Genomic DNA, 19,898 nt, shown 5'->3' with positions numbered 1-19,898 from the left:
GAAATATTTTTGAAAAAATTATTAACCATGCTCCATAGTAATGTTAACATTTAAGAGTACTTATAATTCCTATGAAACTATTGAAGGTCATCCTGAAATTCCTAAAACTCTTGTCATTTTCATACTTATACTTGGGGCCTCTTTATTAATTAAGTCTTTCCCGCACTAAAAGGGTATCAATATTAATACAATTAAGATATTATTGAAAAGTTTACAAATAGTGATAACAATATAATATGTTGTATAATTAATTGTTTTTAGTAATTTATAGATGATTTGAAAAAACCCATAGTCACATTGTGAAAATACAACTCCTCTAGCAGCTAATCTAATCATAAATATATAAAGAATATTTTACTGTTAAATATCTCATTTTTTTTTTCAGCTTCACTGAGATACAATTGGAAATATTTAGCTGCTGTATAGCACTGGGAACTATATCCAGTCACTTAACATGGAGCATTATAATGTGAGAAAAAGGAATGTATTTGTGTAGGTATGACTGGGTCACCTTGCTGTACAGTAGAAAATTGACAGAACACTGTAAATCAGCTATAATGGAAAAAAATAAAAATCATTAATTTAAAAAACAAAAAAGAAAATATTTAGGAGTTCCCATTGAGGCACAGTGGAAGTGAACCCAACTGGTATCCACAAGGATGCAGGATCGATCCTTGGTCTCACTCAGTGGGTTGGGGATCCAGTGATGCCGTGAGCTGCAGTGTAGGTCGCAGACATGGCTTGGATCCCAAGTTGCTGTGGCTGTGGCATAGGCCGGCAGCTGCAGCTCTGATTCAACCCCTAGCCTGGGAACCTCCATATGCCGTGGGTGTGGCCCTAAAAAGCAAAAAAAAAAAAAAGAAAATATTTAAAATGTACATTGTGGTGATATGATATAACATATACTGTGAAAGAACTTTCATCATATAGTTATTTAACACATTGGTTAACTCATATATTTATCTTTTTTGAGGGGGGAAGAATTTAAGTTCTATTTTCTCAGCAAATTTCAGTTATACAATATAGTATTATCAACTACGGAAATTATGTTTTACATTGTTTTACATTCAATCTTATTTCTCTCGCAGTTGAAAGTTTGTACCTTTCTTTCCACTGCTAAACCCACTTCACCCGTACCTGGCAATCACTCTTCTATTGTCTCTATGAGTTTCTTTTCTTTGTTTTTAAATTCCATATATAAATGATAGTATGCAGTATTTTTCCTTCTCTGTGTGGCTTATTTTACTTAGCATAATGCACTCAAGGTCCATCCCCATTATCACAAATGGCAGAATTTCCTTATTTTTCGTGGCTGAGTAATATTCATATCTATCCACATAGATAATAGATATACACAGATTCATATACTGAGGAAAATATATATATAATCTGTTGGTGAACACATATTATTTCCATATCTTGGCTATTTTGATTAATGAACATGGAAGTGTACGTAACTCTTCAAGATAATGATTTTGATTCCTTTGAATACACACCCAGAAGTAGAACTACTGGATCACATGATAGCTCTATTTTTAATTTCTTGAGGAGACTTCATACTGTCTTCCAAAGTGGCTGTACCAGCTTATATTTCCACCAACAGAGAATACGATTTCCTTTTCTACACATCCTAGCCAGTATTTACTATCTCTTGTCTTTTTGATGATAGCCGTCTAATATGTGTGAGGTATTATCTCACTGTGGTTTTGATTTGCATTTCCTTGAAGATTTGTGATGTTGAACATCTTTTCATTTACATGCTGGTTGTTTGTATGCCTTCTTTGGAAAAAGGTCTATTCAGTTCCTCTGCCCATTTTTAAAGCAGATTTTTTGGTTTTGCTATTGAGTTGTATGAGTTCTTTATATATTTTAGATATTAACTCCTTATCAGATACAGAATTTGCAAATACTTCTCCCATTCCATTGGTTGCTTTTTCATTTTGTTGATAGCGACCTTTGCTTTGCAGAAAGTTTTTGCCTTAACAAAGTCCCGCTTCTTTATTTTTGCTTTTGTTGCCTTTGCTTTTGGTGTCAAGCCTATAAAATCACCTCCACAACCAATGTCACAGAAGCTGCTCCCTATGTTTTCTGCTAGGATTATGTCTTACATTCAAGCCTCTAATGCATTTTTAGTCAATTTGCATTAATGGTCTCATTCTTTCACATATGGCTGTTCAGTTTTTCCAAAACCATTTATTGAAGAGACTAGCCTTTCCCCATTGTATATTATTGGCCCCTTTGGCATAAATTAATTGACCACATATGCATGGGTCTATTTCCTGGCTCTCCAATCTATTCCATTAATCTATGTGTCTGTTTTTATGCCCATATCATATCATTTTGATTACTGTAGCTTTATAATATAATTGAAATCAGGAAGTGTGATGCTCCCATCTTTGCTCTTCTCTCTCAAAATTGTTTTGGCCAGTATCTTTCAAATTTTTTTTCTTATCATAGAAAAAGAGCACATACCAAAAACTTTTATATCTCATAAAGTGCAATAAGCAATACGGATCAAGTCTGACTTCTTCTCTTAAGCCTATTCTAAAGGGAGGATACCAGTAAATAAGGAAAGAGAATAAATGATAAGAAAAAGCAGACACATGGACATAAGCCATGATTTCAACAATATAACATCAATTTATGGATTTCCAAAATGATGACATAAATTTGTTTCAAAACTAAAATAATCAAATAATAACAATAACAAAAACCCAAATCATACATGTTGTCCTTTAAGTCGGAATCTACTGTTCTAGTTTAGGATATTGCCCTGTTACTTTTTCCTGCTTAATATTTATTTAAAGTTCACATGGCAGTGTAAAGGAGTTTTCCTAAGGCTCTTTAACATAAAGGCACTTACTCTCCAGAAACTCATCTACCATCAGTTCTTTTGCTCTACAAGAGTGTCATTCTTCCTATTTGATCCAACATTAGATGAAAACTAGTGCTTTCATCTTGTGAGATGATTATAAAACTGCTAACTACAATAGCAAGAGACAGAACTTCCTCACTAAAAAGTAAGGTTAAAAAAAAAAGGACACCAGACATAGAGAGGAAAGGACTGATAAATATAACTTTTAATTGATGTTGATTTCAAATTATAACTACTATTATCTAGACCATTCTTAAGAATCCTTGACTGTCAGGAAGTCGACTGAGGAAATAGCCATTTTCATGTATAAAATATAAGGAAGAATTAGTGGACACAGTTGTAGGTATTTGTTTAAGCACACCAAAATTCTCATTAATATTTGTTTTTCTAAGAAAATCATAAGTATTTATTCTCAAGACCATGTATGATCTATTGCAAAAACAACACCATATTAGGTAGAATGCCCCAGCCCACAGAAGCACTTCTATAGTAATACAGGGCTTTCTCACCTTAAAAGTTGTAGTGCCATAGAGCTTGGTGGTGTGTACTGTCTCTGGAAGCACATTAGTGATATTGGTGATGAATTCTTCCAAGTACTTACAGGATTTCTCCAAGTGGGTTGTATTGATAATAATCTGGACAAGCTAGAAAATAACGAGAACATGTAATTGTCTTTTGAATATCTACACCATAATGAATGGCTCAATGTGCATCTGATGGTATAAGAAAAACAAAACACATAATGGCAGAAACAATCTGTTTTCTATAAAAAGTATGCTACAGCACAGGCTTAGGTATCACTTCCTCCATGAAGCCTTTCCTAACTTCCCAAAGAACCTTGTAATTCCAACTACTATCAAAGCAATTGTCACTATTTAAACTAGCTTTCTTTTTTTTTTTTTGGTCTCTTTTTCCCAGGCTATGGGTTGAACTGGAGCTGTAGCCTCCGGCCTAGGCCACAGCCACAGCAACGCCAGATCCAAGCTGCATCTGCAACCTACAACACAGTTCACAGCAATGCTGGATCCTCAACCTGCTAAGCGAGACCAGAGATCGAACTCATGTCCTTATAAATGGTAGTCGGGTTCGTTAACTGCTGAGCCATGACAGGAACTCCTAAACTGGCTTTCTTCTGTTCAAAAAAAAAAAACAACTAGACTAAGATCAAAAACTGATGGTGTTTAACATAGTGCCTAGCAGTAAATAACTGCCAAATAATGAAATCAATGAACTCTCAATTAAAAAAAAAAAAACAAGAGTGACTGAAATAGCAAGAAGTTTCAAAAGTAAGCATAATGAACAAAGGAATACTGGAATAGCTTGCAGAATATTAACAAACTACATTAGTTTATGGAAGAAAAAACATGAGCACTGAAGTCAGAGAAACTAGGGATTAATTACTTATAAAGTATTGATCCAAAGAAAGTTTCTTAACTTCTCTAAGTCTGTAATTGTATCGGTAAAATGTTAATAATTTCTAACTCACAGAGTTATTGTGAAGATTAAATATCCTTTTGTTAATACTACTTTCCTTTTCTTATGGAACAGATCCTTAAAGATGACAGTACTGATAACATAAAGAGTCATCCATAAATTACTTTGAGAGGAGAAGGAGAAAGAATATTATGGTCAGTATAGAATTAAGGTTTGTAAAGTACTTTACGATTCATTTCCTTACATTGTTTTCCCAGAAACCTGAAGAAGTAAGAATAGTTATTACGTCCATTCTACTGTAAGATAAACAAAAATGAAATAATTTTCTCTAGATCACATTACATTTAAAACAAGGGATTCAAATCAAAGTCATCAACCTTCAAGTAATGGGCCTGTCTAGCGCCTTTTAGCATAAGCATAAGATGGGCAGCCCTGAAGTGCTGCAGGTTTCTGCTCCTTAGGCTGAACTATCAGATTCAGGGTCTGACATCAACAAGACCTCTCCATACTTTGATTCTACTCTATGTAAAAAAGTAAGTTAAATTTTAAAGGAGTGACACCTACTACACTTATTTCAATGATATAATAAAGTATTCATATTTTCAAGCCTAAAAGAAATTTTTTTAAAAAGTGGAATGAACTTTTTTGGGGGGTCTTCTTTTTCTACATCTTTAACTTTTCCTTTTTACAAGAATAAGTCAAGTGGTAAGGTTGTGGCACATATGGGTAGTTTTGGTATATAAGGCGATGGATGAAATTTTAATCCCAGGGAGAATGGGCGGATGACCCAAGGGGGGAATTGGAATTAAAGATGAAAAGAAGTACTATACATTTTATAATAAAATGATACTTCAAAACAATGTCTAGAAGATAGAATTATACAGAAGTCACTGTATTATGCTGCAAAATATTAAACAAAATGATTAATAGGACTATACTCAGAAAATACATTCTTACCATCTCAACAGCACTAAGCCCAGGAATAAATACACAGCTCATTGTCCAAAAATATATTTCAACTCAACTCATAATGACAATGCTTTAGTAATAGATTAGAGTAAGGAAAAAAGTTAACTTCTACTCCCCACCAAGAGGTTAGCCAGAATATCTGAGGAAAAAAACAGCTGCTTTTGAAACATGAAGACAAAGGTCAAAGACCCAATTAAAGACGAAAAGTTAGGGAAACATTAGGACTAAATTTTTGTATTATTCCCCACAACTCATCAGACAAGTTCATTTTAATTACTAGGCCCTTTCCATTCATTCAGTAGTTTGAATCTGGAGACTTTGTGTTTTGGACACAAATACTATCACCTATAAAATTACCCAAGACACCAGCTTTTTAACTTTAGAATTCTTTAGGAAAAAAAAACATTCATCAAAATAAATAATTCCTCACCCTCTTCCTTTCAACATGTTTCTCCTTCAGAAGAAGACTTAAATCATTTAAAATATTTAAATGGTTTACATTAAATCACTCTTCTTCATGAGTGGGAAAGTAGCTACTGGCAAGGTTGTCTTGATGCGGATGTCAGAAAAGTAAGAGAGTTAATTTGGGGAACTGAAAACTTCTACTTTAAAATCAGCATTACATAGAGGGAACACATTCTATCTATCAAAAGAAATTCTAATAATAAGGAGGAATCATGTCATGTTATAGAAATAAAAAACAGTGGCAGTCAAAGAGAAAATTGTCATGTTTTGCAGGATATTGGCAGTTAAAAAAAAAAAAAAAGAGGCGGCTTCACTGGGTACAGTAGTAATTTCCCATGACTTTTTAAAGATCTGTCAACACAAAAGATCATCATGAATTACATCAACTGGCTGTCAGTCACTTTTGAAATGTTTCATTGCTGAGCATAGAATAGACTATTAAAACACTCTAGATTCCAGTAGATACCATGTCATTTTCTAAGGGAATATTGTCTGTTAATGAGGTCTGAGTGATGTCTACTCCTGAATGACAGCTAACCAAAATCCTTACAAGGGCATTTACAAATGTAAAGCCAGATGCTTCGGGAGTAATTTCGAACTTAAGGATGAAATGGAGCAATTTCAGATATCAACTTCCATCAGAGTTGGATGGAGCTCCTTTGATATTTTTACCCCCTACTTCCCACTCTCTTACAAAAATATATACCACTGCAGATATCCAAACTGTCCTTACTGTTTCAAGGATATGGAACTAACAACATATTAAGATAAGCGTTATGTCTTATATAAAGTGAAGTTCTATAAGAATCATCTAAAAAGAAAACAGTTTTCATGGAACTAAAAACATATTAAGATGTGCATTATGTCTTTTTTTTTTTTTTTGGTCTTTTTAGGGCCGCACCTGCAGCATATGGAGGTTCACAGGCTAGGGGTCCAATAGGAGCTGTAGCCACCGGCCTACCCCACAGCCACAGCAACGTGGGATCCAAGCCGTATCTGTGACCTACACCACAGCTCATGGCAACGCCGGATCCTTAACCCACTGAGCAAGGCCAGGGATCGAACTCGCAATCTCATCGTTCCTAGTCAGATTCGTTAACCACTGAGCCAGGACAGGAACTCTGCGTTATGTCTTATACAAAGTGAAGTTCTATGAGAATCATCTAAAAAAGAAAACAGTTTTATAAAGCAAATGCCTCTCAAAACAAAATGACAGAAGTCACTTAGGCTAAAAATCATTAAGAAGAAGAATTTCTTCTGTCTTTCCTTCTTAGCACCCAAGAGAATCTAATGAGGAAGACAAAGATTACACTATGGAGGTCACTTCCTTTCCAACCCTGCTCCAAACACCGCAACAGAGTCTGAACCAGGATCACAGATAGATGCTTAAGTTATTGACAAACTCCAGAAAAGAAAATGTCTTCATCACTTTCAACAGTTTAAAACTAGTCCTAAATTCCGAGAAGAGGTTTCTATCCCCAGTTATAAACGACTTCTGGGGTATATACATCTACTTATACTAGGGTCAATTCTATTTCCCAAAGCAGAGAATTTAGTGTACTGAAGCTCCAAATGGACTAATCCAAACCAAGAAAATGACCCCTCTCCACACCACCAATGCTTCTCAACTACAGATTTGGACAAAGATAAAGAAGTAAATAATAAACCTGGTTCTCATTCACAAAAATAAGCTGTCCTTAAGACTTCCAAGAAATTTTACCTCCATTTCACCCCAGCAAGGGGACCAAAAACTGTGTCAACTACTTATTTTATACTATCTTTAAAGCAAACACCTAAAATACTAGGAACCACTCATTCCAAATTCAAAGGTCTAGTACAAAGCTTATATTTGACAAGATAAAATGTTTTAACATAATATTAGCAATATCACTGCTGTTAACAACAGGAGATGGAGACGCAGGCTTTGCGGGAGATAAATAACTAAGGACAGAGCCATGTGGTCATCAATCTAGACCATAGTAAAAACAGAGGGAGAATGCAAAGCACTGGTCATTTTTTCAGACCTGGGGCACTACTGTAATCATAAAAATCTAAGTATTCAATATGGTACCACTACCAGGACTGCTGAATTTCCTTAACTTTAAGAACCCACCTGCCTACTTTCTTTTTTTTTCCCTTCTTCTCTCTTTCATTAATTAAGGACTCCTATGTGCCAAAGGAATTGGGATACACAATTATACACAAGACAAAGTCTCTGGCTTTACGAAGCTCATAGTAAACACATACACGTATAAACATACAGTATAATAGAGGTGGGAATAAGCACTGGGAATAGAAGGGAAGGATAAAGAGTTACATGAGGACAGTAGATCTGGGCTATTTTGAGATAGGGAGGTCAAGGAAGCCTCCTCAAGGAGATAACATTTGAGTAGGGACTTAAATAAAGCAAAGGTAAATTTCCATCATCTGTAATAAATAATCTTCTTAATCTAATTTATACCTTAGGCCTTTCTATCAGAATAGTCTTCACAAAGAAGTAGAATATCCTCCGATTCATTTTAAAACCTTCTTTCAAATTTCACTAATTCTCTGATGTTCTGAGATTAATAAACTAGAGGCTTATTTCCTTTATCTCCATAAAACAGTTTTTAAATCAATATACTGAAAAAGCAAAATTTTAGAACAAAAGAAATTTTATTTTAAAACTAAACTTACTCCGAATGCTTTTTTTTTTTTTTTTTTAATGTGGCTGCACCCATGACATATGGAAGTTCCCAGGCTAGGGGTTCAATCAGAGCTACAGCTGCAGGTTTATGCCACAGCCACAGTAACAATGGATCCAAGCTGCATCTGTAACCTATGACACAGCTGGTGGCAATGCTAGATCCTTAACCCACTGAGCAAGGCCAAGGATCTAACCCGCATCCTCACAGATACTATGTTGTGTTCTTAACCCATTAAGCCACAATGAGAATTCCCAAATCTTATTTTTAAAGGAAAATGTATTTCAATCTTTTTATTTCAAATCTTATTTCCAAACTACTTATCAGTTGGGTGGCTTTAAGCAAAGGTAGTATTTTTCATCATCTTCAAACCAAAATAATGGCATTGAAGTAATACCAATGAAATAATAAATATATTACAATATATTATAAATAATTAAATACAAATACTAAAATAAATAATAAGGTGTCAAAGTTCCCATGTGGCATGCAGTCCGTGAAGGATCCAGCATTGCTGGAGCTGTGGTACAGGCTGCAACTACAGTGGAAGTTCAATCTCTGACCCAGGAACTTCCACATGCTGGGGCTGCAGCCAAAAATAATAATAATAAGGTGTTGAATATAAAGTGTATCTAATTCATGGGAACTATTATTGATATGGACTTACTATTTATTATATCTACAGCTAAATATGACTTAAGAAAATACATAACCATGTTGGCTGGTTTCGCTTTAATTCATATCCACTAGCCAAAGTGGGCACTTAAAGCTAGGAAATAATCATAGTATTGAGCATGATACTATTCCAAAGGCCCAGAGATACTGTCTCTCCCCTTAAATCCAATATTTGCGCTAAATCTCCACTTTTAGCTGAAGGCCTTTCTTTCACTGGGAAGCTGAGCATTTGGACACTGCCACCATAACATATACACAAGCACCACCATCTGCATCCATGCACCTGCTGCTCATTGGTTACCACAGCTGAACTTCACTTAAAACCAATCCCTTCAATTGTGGGTGAGATCCTAAACTCTCTCTCCTATTCAAGCACATTAATCCAGAGATTTTCCCCTTTCTTCTACATCAACATTTTCCTTTCTATTCCATTTATTCCCATCAGAAATAATATACTGTTACTTCTCCTATTTTAAAAAATAAATTTAATTAACTCACTTCCCCTGCCAGCTACCACCTCATTTCCTTCCTTACTTTTGTAACAAAATTCCCTGAAAGACTCATATTCACTGCCTCCAATTCCTCTCTTTCCATTCTTTAAATTTTTTAAATGTAAATAAACACTTTATTTAGGATAGTTTTATATTTACAAAGTTGCAAAGAGTTTCCAAATACTCCACTTCCAGTCCCCCTACTGTTAACATCTTACATTTTCATGGTTTCATCTGCCATAACCAACATCAGTACATCACTATTAATGAAATGACACACTGTATTCAGGCGTCACTAGGTTTCCCCTGATGTTCTTTACCTTTTTCAGGCATTCATCTAAGCTACCACATTACATTTATTTGTTCTGTCCTGTCTCCTTAGCCTCCTTTGGTCTGTGACATTTTCTCATAGTCTCTTTGTTTTTGATGACGGTTAAGTTTTGAGGAGTACTGGTCAAGTATTTTGCAGAATATCCCTCAATTGGATTTGCCCTAATGTTTGTCCCATGATCGGACAAAAGTCATGGGTTTTGGAAGGAAGAACACAGAGGCGAAATACCATCTCATCACATCAAATCAAAGGCACATGCCATCAATATAACTTATCATGGATGATATTAACCTTTACCATCTGACTAACCTGTGTTTGTCAGGTTTCTTCACTGTAAAGTAACTTGCCCCCTCCTTCTACACTCTGCTCTTAGAAAGACAGTCACTAAGAAAAATCTAGAAGGGAATGGGGTGAAGCTAAGCTGCACCCCTGGAGGGGATAATATCCACCTAAGTTATTTGAAAGTCTTCTATATAGGACTCATTCTCTTTTAAATCTACTCCATCAGGAGTTTCCTACCATCATTTGCTTCTATTCTAATGCTCTTATCTTGACTCCAAGTTGCCAATGTCTTACTCTTCATCTTACTAGATGTATCACCAGTGTTTATAATGAATGACCACTCCTTCTTCAGAGAAATACTTTCTTCACTTGACTTCCAGGACACCATACTGTCTTATTTCTGCTTTTGTTTGTTTTTTCTTACTTCCCTACTAGCTCCTTCCCAAACTCCAGCCCAGATTCCCATCTTCTCCTGAATTTTTTTTTCTTTTTTCTTTTCTTTTCTTTTTTTTTTTTAAGGGCCGCACCCATGGCATATGGAGGTTCCCGAATCAGAGCTGTAGCTGCCAGCCTATCCCACAGCCATAGCAACACAAGATCCAAGCCACATCTGCAACCTACACCACAGCTCACGGCAATGCCAGATCCTTAACCCATTGAGCAAGGCCAGGATAGAACCTGCGTCCTCATGGATGGTAGTCAGATTCGTTTCTGCTGTGCCACAACGGAACTCCTCTCCTGACTTCTTACTATTGAAGAACACAAGGGCTCAATTCTTTATCTTCTTCTCCATCTTTACAAATTCCCTTAGTAATATTATTCAATCAAGTGGCTATAAACATAGTTTTTAGGCTCCCCAATTTTTTCTCCAAGTCAAACTGCTTTTTCAAACCCTAAACTCATATATTCAGCTGTTACTTCAATATCTCAAACTGTATGTCTAATAAACACTGGAAATTTGGTATGTCCAAAACCAAATTCCCAATATTCTTCTACCCCAAATTTAGCACTATTTTATGTTTTTGCCATCATAGTACATGGTATCTGTAGCCTTCTACATATAGTACATATGTATATTACTCAAATAAAGAAAAAAAATTGGAGTTATCTTTAACTCCTTGCTCTCTTAATTCCTTGCTCTCTTGCTTCCTTTATACCTAACTATTAGGAAATCATGCTGGCTCTACACTCCATATAGGACAATTTGTCACCATTTCATCACCAGGCTTGCATCAGATTTTGCTGGATTACTGTCAAAGCCTTTTAACTGGTCTCCCCATCTGTATGCTAGTTTATTCTCAATCCATAGTCAATGTGATCCTTCTGGAATATGTCAGATCATGCCATAATCAAAATTCTGCCATGGCTCAATTTCACACAAAATAAAAGACAAACATTTTATAATGGCCTACCATGAACCCCTGGCATCTCTCTAATCTAATCTCCTGCTTCTCTTCCCCTGACCCACTCCACTCTAGCAATCCCAGCTTCCTTATTACTCCCTGGACTTTCCAATAACTCAACTACCTTCATACCTTTCCTCTACTCCTAACTTCTGCCAAGAATGCTCCTTCCTCTTAAATGATAACTCACTGTCAAGGTGCTGCTCTTTTTCAATAAGACTAACCTTGAACTTTCACCAGACTCCTAACTTCCTTAACCCAGGTCCTTTCTCTTTCTCCAGAGCACTCACAACCTTTCATCATACTAGATGATTTACTTATTTATTTTGTTTATCATTTATTATCATTTTCTACCACTAGAATCTCTTTCATTATTGTTCTTATTGTTGTTCACTCATTTATCCTTAAAGACTTAGATCAGTGCCTATCACACAGTAGGTACTCATAACTGTGATAAAGTTAATTTTAAAAATTGTTTTTATTTTAACAGGACATTTTGTTCTAATCTTCTGACTTCTCTTAACTGAAAATCTCCATCTCTGTACTAGCCCTAACGACCACTGTTTACCTGCCCAGACCTATTTCTTTCTTTCTTTTCTTTTCTTTTTTGGTTGTGCCCGTGGCATATAAAAGTTTCTGTCCAGGGATTAAACCCATGTCACAGCAGCCACCTGAGCCATTTCAGTGACAATTCTGGATCCATAACCCAGTGTACCACAAGGAAATTCCCTAGATCTCTTTCTTATTAATAAGCAATATGCACTGAGTACTTGCTATGAACCAAGCACCAACCTAAGCATTTTACATGTTCATTTAATCCTCACAATTCTATGAAATACATGCTATTATGGTCCCCATTTTACACATAAAGTCAAGTAATCTGCCCAATAACATATTTAAGGGGAGAGCCAGAACTAGAACCTAGGCAGTCTGCTTTAGAACATACACTCTTGACTACTGCTCACCTGATCTTCTCATACACCTGGAAGAAGCAGCCCTAGGAAAACAGCTGTACCTGCTGACTGATTGAGATCACCACTTAGGATCCAAGAGCACAAGGTGTTCAAGTTACAAGAGGTACTAGAACTGAAAGGTAATGCTCAGTTGGCTTAACATGGGGAAGTAAAAAAAGGCATGTAAAAAGCATGGAAGGGAGTTCCCATCATGACTCAGTGGTTAACGAGCCTGACTAGCTTCCATGAGGACATGGGTTCAATCCCTGGCCTTGCTCAGTGGGTTAAGGATCCGGCATTGCTGTGAGCTGTGGTATAGGTTGCAGATACAGCTCGGATCCTGTGTTACTGTGGCTGTGGCATAGGCCAGCAGCTATAGCTCCAAATCGACCCCTAGCCTGGGAACCTCCATATGCTGTAGGTATGGCCCTAAAAAGATAAAAAAAAAAAAAAAGCATGGAAATGAGTATACAGAAAGATGAAAGGATAGAACATATGGACAGGAAAAAAATAAGAGATGAGACCATATAACTTCAAATCAAGACAGGCATACAGACACTAGCTTATAGGAACTTTTAAGTACTAAAAGAATTCTCTGGCAACCTGAAATAGGATTCTGTGACTTTTGAATACTTTTAATACTTCTATCATTTGAGTGGAAATCTGCTCCCTGTTACAGAATCATCTCTCACTAGAACAATTTCCATCTTTGTTATGATGTAAAAAATCTCTTTGCTATGATGAAATAATTAAATAAATATGGAGGGTAGTACATTTTAGTAACAGTAAGTTTGGGTGGGGGGTGGGGAACCCTGAACTTAGGTCTCATTTCTAACATTTTGCTAGCTGGGGTATTCTCCTTGAACTTTAATTACACTTTCTGTAAAATGGAAATAAGAACACTTGCCCAGCCTGCTTCAAATGTTACTGTACTAAATGAGGTGACATTTGTGAATGGACTTTGAAGAATATAAATTGTTCCACAAATGTGACTATTATGATGATGATTCCAGATGTGAACTTAGTTGCGTTACCTCTAAAGAAGGATATAATGTACGCCCTTTCAAAAAAAAAGGTGAATAATACAGTTAGTCAAAGATAGACTGATAGATACAATCTATGGTTGTGTATATGTCTATACTGGTACATACCACCATAAGAGCCAAAATAAATAAATGTGTGTGGATGTCCCTTCATTCTTAAGCAAAGATTTTGATAATGGAAGTACATTTGCCTAAAAAGATCCAATGACAGAAATAACATTTATCATTCATGAAATGATGCCAAGAACTATGACATAGTCCTTCTTTGATAAGCTCCTACTGCCTCTTCCTCTCTTACCTGACCTGTAAGCACCTGTGAAAGGACAAAAGAGTCAGGAAAACTGAAGAAGAAGTTAGGTCTTCTTTCAAGATGCCACAGTAAATCAGTGGCATAGTCACAACTAATCTCCAGACTCTTCTGAGGCCAAGGTTGTTTCTATAAACCGTGTTCCTGCTATGCTAATTGTTTAAAATGGCCTTTTTTTTATATATATATATTCCTGAAACTAACACAATATTGTAAATCAACTATACTCTAATAAAAAATAAATTAATCAAATAAAATAGCTTTTTAAGAGACTGCTAAATCAAATGGCATTATAAGAATTATATCAAGAGTTTTGATGTCGAAGTGGTTCATAAAATAAATAACAAATTTCCAGCTGTACTTGGTATTCAGAAAAGGAGAGCAGCATAATCTAATAAAACCAGATGGATATCTGAATATTCAGCCCAACATTCCTTTTTCATAGCACTCCTGATTACAAAAGGAAGTTAGCCTATTCTCTGACACACAAAGACAATACCCACTATTACTATACCAGGCAAGAGAAAGCAAGCTGTGCAAAGTCAGGGGATTGTCCCAAATGATGGCAAATTTGACTTTAAATTGTTTTTTTGGTTGTTTTTTTTTTTTGTCTTTTTGCCATTTCTTGGGCCGCTCCCGCGGCATATGGAGGTTCCCAGGCTAGGTGTTGAATCGGAGCTGTAGCCACCAGCCTACACCAGAGCCACAGCAACACGGGATCCGAGTCGCGTCTGCAACCTATACCACAGCTCACGGCAACACCAGATCGTTAACCCACTGAGCAAGGGCAGGGACCGAACCCGCAACCTCATGGTTCCTAGTCGGATTCGTTAACCACTGCGCCACGACGGGAACTCCTAAATTGTTTTTTAAAAAACTATTGTTTTAAATTTATCTATTTACTTATCAATTTATCTATTGTTATAAATATAATTCAATCACAGCCAATGTCCCACATTATAATACAGTATTTAAAAATCTTTAACACAGGGATAGAAACAATCATTCCAAAATCAGAAGTGGATGTTCACCTGGCTTCCAGCTGTATTCACCTAGGAGTCAGTATCATTAACCACTTACTGACTTTCATTATAATGCTTAACAATATATATCTGAGAATGTTAAATTTTCCTAGACCAGCTGACTTTGGAACTATACCACCTCTATAGGTAAAACAGATGGTCAACAGCCTTTCTCTTTACCTGCAAAAAATTTCCTCCAAGTTTTCACTTTGGGCACTCTAATTTCCACAAAAGGGTAGGATGAGGCTCCAAGCAAACCTGGGTTTCTAACAGAAGGGAAACTTCACATTCTTGTAAATTTAAGGACTTCACACCAATGCACCAAATCTTCACTTTACCAAGATACTATTTTCAACATGTGTACAACATCCCCCCACCCCTTGTGAAATTGCACAAGCTTCCACAGAAACGAGAAAACAGCCTTTCTCTCATGTTTCCTCAGTGATATATCCCCAGACTTCCATGCTAATAAAGAGTAATTCAGCTCTCATATACCTGATGTATCTCAAAAACAAAATCTGAGTCTAACACTAACAAATGACTATGAATGCCAAGATGCCTGACATCAATGACTTATGCAGACAAAATGTGACTTCATATTGTATGTTGTATTTGAACTGCCATTATTTTCAATAGGGCCCTGATGCTGACTCTGTTCACCAACCAACACTTTTTAAAATATACTCAGTGGCAAAAAACTACAAATGTAATCCAACAGTTTCAGAAAGGAAAACCAATTAAGCCTGTGTAGGCAATGAGAGAGAGAAAAAAAAAAATGACTTCTCAAAAAAACACAATAATAATAATGGATTTCTCCAAGGCAACAAAAGAAAACTACAAGGGAATTATTATGCACTTTCACTATGAGTCCATCAGAAAGAACATGACAGAACATACAGAAAGTCATAATAACTCATACCCAAGCCCCGGAGCTTAGGACATCTGTGAACATATTGCCTTGGGTACCTCCAATAAGAGTAGCTTTACCTCAGTAAGTCCGATATTCTTCCTTTTAATGACATTCTGTAGAGAGTTGCTCAGAGTCCTAGTTAGCAACAGGTTTGTAGATTTACGAATCATGTCATCAACTTCAGTTGAGCTGAAAAGGAAGTGCAAGGCATGAGAATTATTTTGCAAATAAAAAGGTACCAGTGGTACTTGTAGTTGTAATAATAATAATAGCAAGAAATAACATTTATGGTATATCAAACTATTCTAAATATTTTAATGTATAAAAATTCATTTAATCTTCACAATAACCATATAGAGTAGTTGTATTATTATCCCTACTTTACAGATGAGAAAATGAAGGTAAAGAAAAGTAATTTTCTCAAGGTCATAGAGTGAGTACACAACAAAAACAAACAAAAAAAGATTTGAATACAGGGAGTATTAGTGGCACAGTCCACTAAAACTCAGGAGCCACTGCACAAAGCAAGCCCTAACAGCCTAAAGGGCCAAAAGCAAGCCTTTTCTGCCAGTGTACTCAGAGTGCTCAGCCCTAAGACAACAGCAGGGCTCACTGAGCCCATACAGTGGGGTGCCCCAGTGCATGTAGCTCAGGTGAGTGTGCTGCTGGGTACCACAGAATGTCAGCTACATAAGACCATGTCTCCAAGACTAGGAACATAACTAACCTGCATAATGCATAGAAATAAACAGAGATTATATGACAAGATGAGGAAACAGAATAAAGCGTTCAAAATGAAGGAATAAGACAAAACATGAGAAGAATAAAAAAGCAAAATGCTTATGTCAAGCAATCTAGATAAAGACTATAAGTTAATGCTCATAAAGATGCTTGATAAACACTTGAGAACAATGGATAAACACAGTAAGAGGTTTCATAAAGAGCTAAAAAATAAAAAGTATCACCCAACAGAGCTGAAGAATAAAATAACTGAAACAAAATATAACCTAGAAGGAATCAATGGTAAATTAGATGATACAGAAATTAGACAGTAAAGATCAGTGAATTGGAAGACAGTAATATAAAGCATCCAACAGAACAGGGAAAAAAAAAGAATTTTCTAAAATGAGGATAGTTTAAGAGATTTCTGGGATAACATCAAGCATAATAACATTTTCATTATAGGATTCCCAGAATGGTAAAAAAGCCAGAGAATTTGTTAGAAGAAATAACAAGTGAAAATCTCACTAACCTGGAAAAAGAAAACAAAAATCCAGGTCCAAAAAGCAGAAAGAATCTCAGAAAAGATGAACCCAAAGAAGACCACACCAAGACATACTATAATTAAAATGGGAAAAATTAAAGATAAAGACAGAATCTTAAGTGCAGTAAGAGAAAAGCAACTAGTTATTACAAGAGAATTACTATTAGACCATAAGCTGACTTTTTATCAGAAACTTTATAAACCGGAAGGGAGTGATGATATATTCAAAGTGTTGAAAGGGGAAAACTTACAACAAAGAATGCTCTACCTGGCAAGACTACCATCCAGATATGAAGGAGAAATAAAGAATTTTACAGACAAGCAAAAGCTAAAAGACTTCAGGACCATAAAAACTGCTTTATGAATCTGCCTCCTTGTGCACAGTAGACAATGCATCAGTCTCATAAAGCTGCTTGATGAGAAATGAAAAAGAAAATTCTGTAAGCAGAAAAGAAAAGACCATAACTAGAAACACGAAAATTATGAAAGGAAAATTTTCATTGATAAGGGCATACATATAGTAATGTAGTGAATCAATCACTTATGAACTTCATAGGAAGGTTAAAAAACAAAAGTAGTAAAATCATCTATATGCAAAATACATAGTGAAATAAAACACAAAACAAAAAGAAATAAAATATGATGCCAAGAACATTAAAAGTGGTCAGAGGAAATAACATGTAGAATTTTTAGAATGTATTCAACCATAAGAGATGTTCAATTTAGAGTAATCGTGTGTGTCAGGGCTCCTGTGTGGCTTATCAGGATGAAGATCTGGCATTGTCATTACAGTGGCTCAGGTTGCTGCCATGGCACAGGTTCAGTCCCTGGCCCTGGAACTTTTGCATGCCACAGGTGCAGCCAAAAAGTTAAAATAAAATAAAATAAAATAAAATAAATAAAATTGTGTGTGTGTGTGCGTGCACGTTTAGTCATATATGAATCTCATGGAAACAACAAACCGAATATCTATGATATACACAGGTGAAAAAGATAAAGGAATCCAAACATGACAGTACAGATAGCCATGAAACCACAGGGTATAAAACAAAATAAAAAAGAAATAACAACAACAACAAAAACTACAAAAACAACCAGAAGACAACCAATAAGATGGCAATAAATACATACCTATCACTAATTACTTTGAATATAAATAGGCTAAACTTGCCAATCAAAAGACAAAGAGTGAATAAATGGAAAAAGCAAGGCCCGTAAGTATGCTACCTACAAGACACTAACTTCAGATATAAAGACACACACTGAATGAAAATGATGGAATGGAAAAATAGTCCATGTACATGGAAATGAAGAGAAAGTTGGAGTAATAACACAAATCAGACAGATAGTCTTTAAAATAAAGACTGTAACAAAAGACAACGGACATTACATAATGACAAAGGGATCAATCTAAAAATATTTTAGAATTGTCAATACATACGTACTCAACGGAAAAGCACATAAATACATAAAGGAAATATAAGATAATAATAGCAGGGACATGAACAGTCCACTTACATCAATGGGTAGATTGTTGAGACAGATAATCAATAAATAACCACTGGCCTTAACATATTAGATCAAATGGGTATAATAGGTATATTAGAACATTCCATCCAAAAGCAGCAGAATACACATTGTTTTTAACTGCACATGAAACATTCTATAGGATAAATCGCATGCTAGTCTCAATAAACTTGAGACTGAAATCATGTCAAACACCTTTTCTGACCACAATGGTATGAGACTAGAAATCAACAGGGAAAACAAACAAACAAAAAAACACACCAAAAACACCTGGAAACTAAACCATATGCTCCTAAAATTCCAATGGATCACTGAAGAAATAAGAGGAGAAATAAAAATATACCTAGAGACAAATGGCAACAAAAAAACAATGATCCAAAATCTTCTATCAGATGCAGTAAAAGCAGTTCTAATTGGGAATTTTAGTGATACAAGTCTACTGCAGGAAATAAGATCTCAAATAACCTAAACTTACATCTTAAAAAAATAGAAAAGGACAAACAAAACAAAACCCAAAATAAGCAGATGGAAAGAAATAATAAAGATCAGAGCAGAAATAAATGAAATACGAAAAAAAAAAACAACAACAAAGAACTAAGTGTTGCTTCTTTGAAAATACAAATATGATCAGTACATTGTCAGCTAGACTCATGAAGAAAAAAGGTGAGAAGGCCCAAATAAATAAAATTAGAAATAAAAGAGGAAAACCTACAACCAACACAAAAATTAGAAGAATCATAAGAGATTACTATGAACAATTTCATAGCAATAAAATGGACAACCTACAAAAATGGGTAAATTCCTAGAAATGTGCAATCTCCCAAGACTGAATCAAGAAGAAACAGAAAATATGAAGACTGATTATGAGCAATGAAATTGAATTAGTAATTAAAAAAAAAAAACTCCCTATTGCCAATCATTCAAGTGCTAAATAGCACAGCAAACTATACCCAATATTCTGTGATAATCTATACAGGAACAGAATCTGAAAATGAATGGATGTGTGTATAGATGTAACTGAATTACTCTGTTGTACAGCGGAAATTATCACAATATTGTAAATCAACTATACTTCAATAAAACTTAAAAAAAAAAAAAAAAGAAACTCCCTACAAACAAAAGTCCAGGACCAAATGGCTTAACAGATAAATTCTACTAAGCATTTCAAAAGAATTAACACCTAACCTTCTCTAACTCAGTTCTTTCTCAGTTATTTTAAAATAACCGAAAAGGAAGAAACACTTCTAAAATCATTCTGAGGGC

At 35.4% G+C, this 19,898-nt stretch overlaps 1 protein-coding gene across 2 annotated transcripts in view; it reads right to left on the bottom strand.

Annotated features, from left to right (window-relative positions):
- EXOC6B (exocyst complex component 6B) overlaps positions 1-19,898 on the bottom strand; it is a 597,903-nt gene that overhangs the window by 253,464 nt on the left and 324,541 nt on the right. For both annotated transcript variants that reach the window (XM_047781788.1, XM_047781789.1), the window contains exons 16-17: positions 15,922-16,033; positions 3,385-3,519 (exon numbers count right to left, since the gene is read on the bottom strand). In XM_047781788.1, the coding sequence (XP_047637744.1) occupies positions 3,385-3,519; positions 15,922-16,033 (247 nt within the window). The remainder of the gene's footprint in view (positions 1-3,384; positions 3,520-15,921; positions 16,034-19,898) is intronic.

Source organism: Phacochoerus africanus, chromosome 5 (genome assembly GCF_016906955.1).
Source record: "Phacochoerus africanus isolate WHEZ1 chromosome 5, ROS_Pafr_v1, whole genome shotgun sequence".
NCBI classification, from domain to species: Eukaryota; Metazoa; Chordata; class Mammalia; order Artiodactyla; family Suidae; genus Phacochoerus; species Phacochoerus africanus.
Note: the sequence above shows the minus strand (reverse complement) of the source record. Positions and strands in the feature narration are given on the sequence as shown.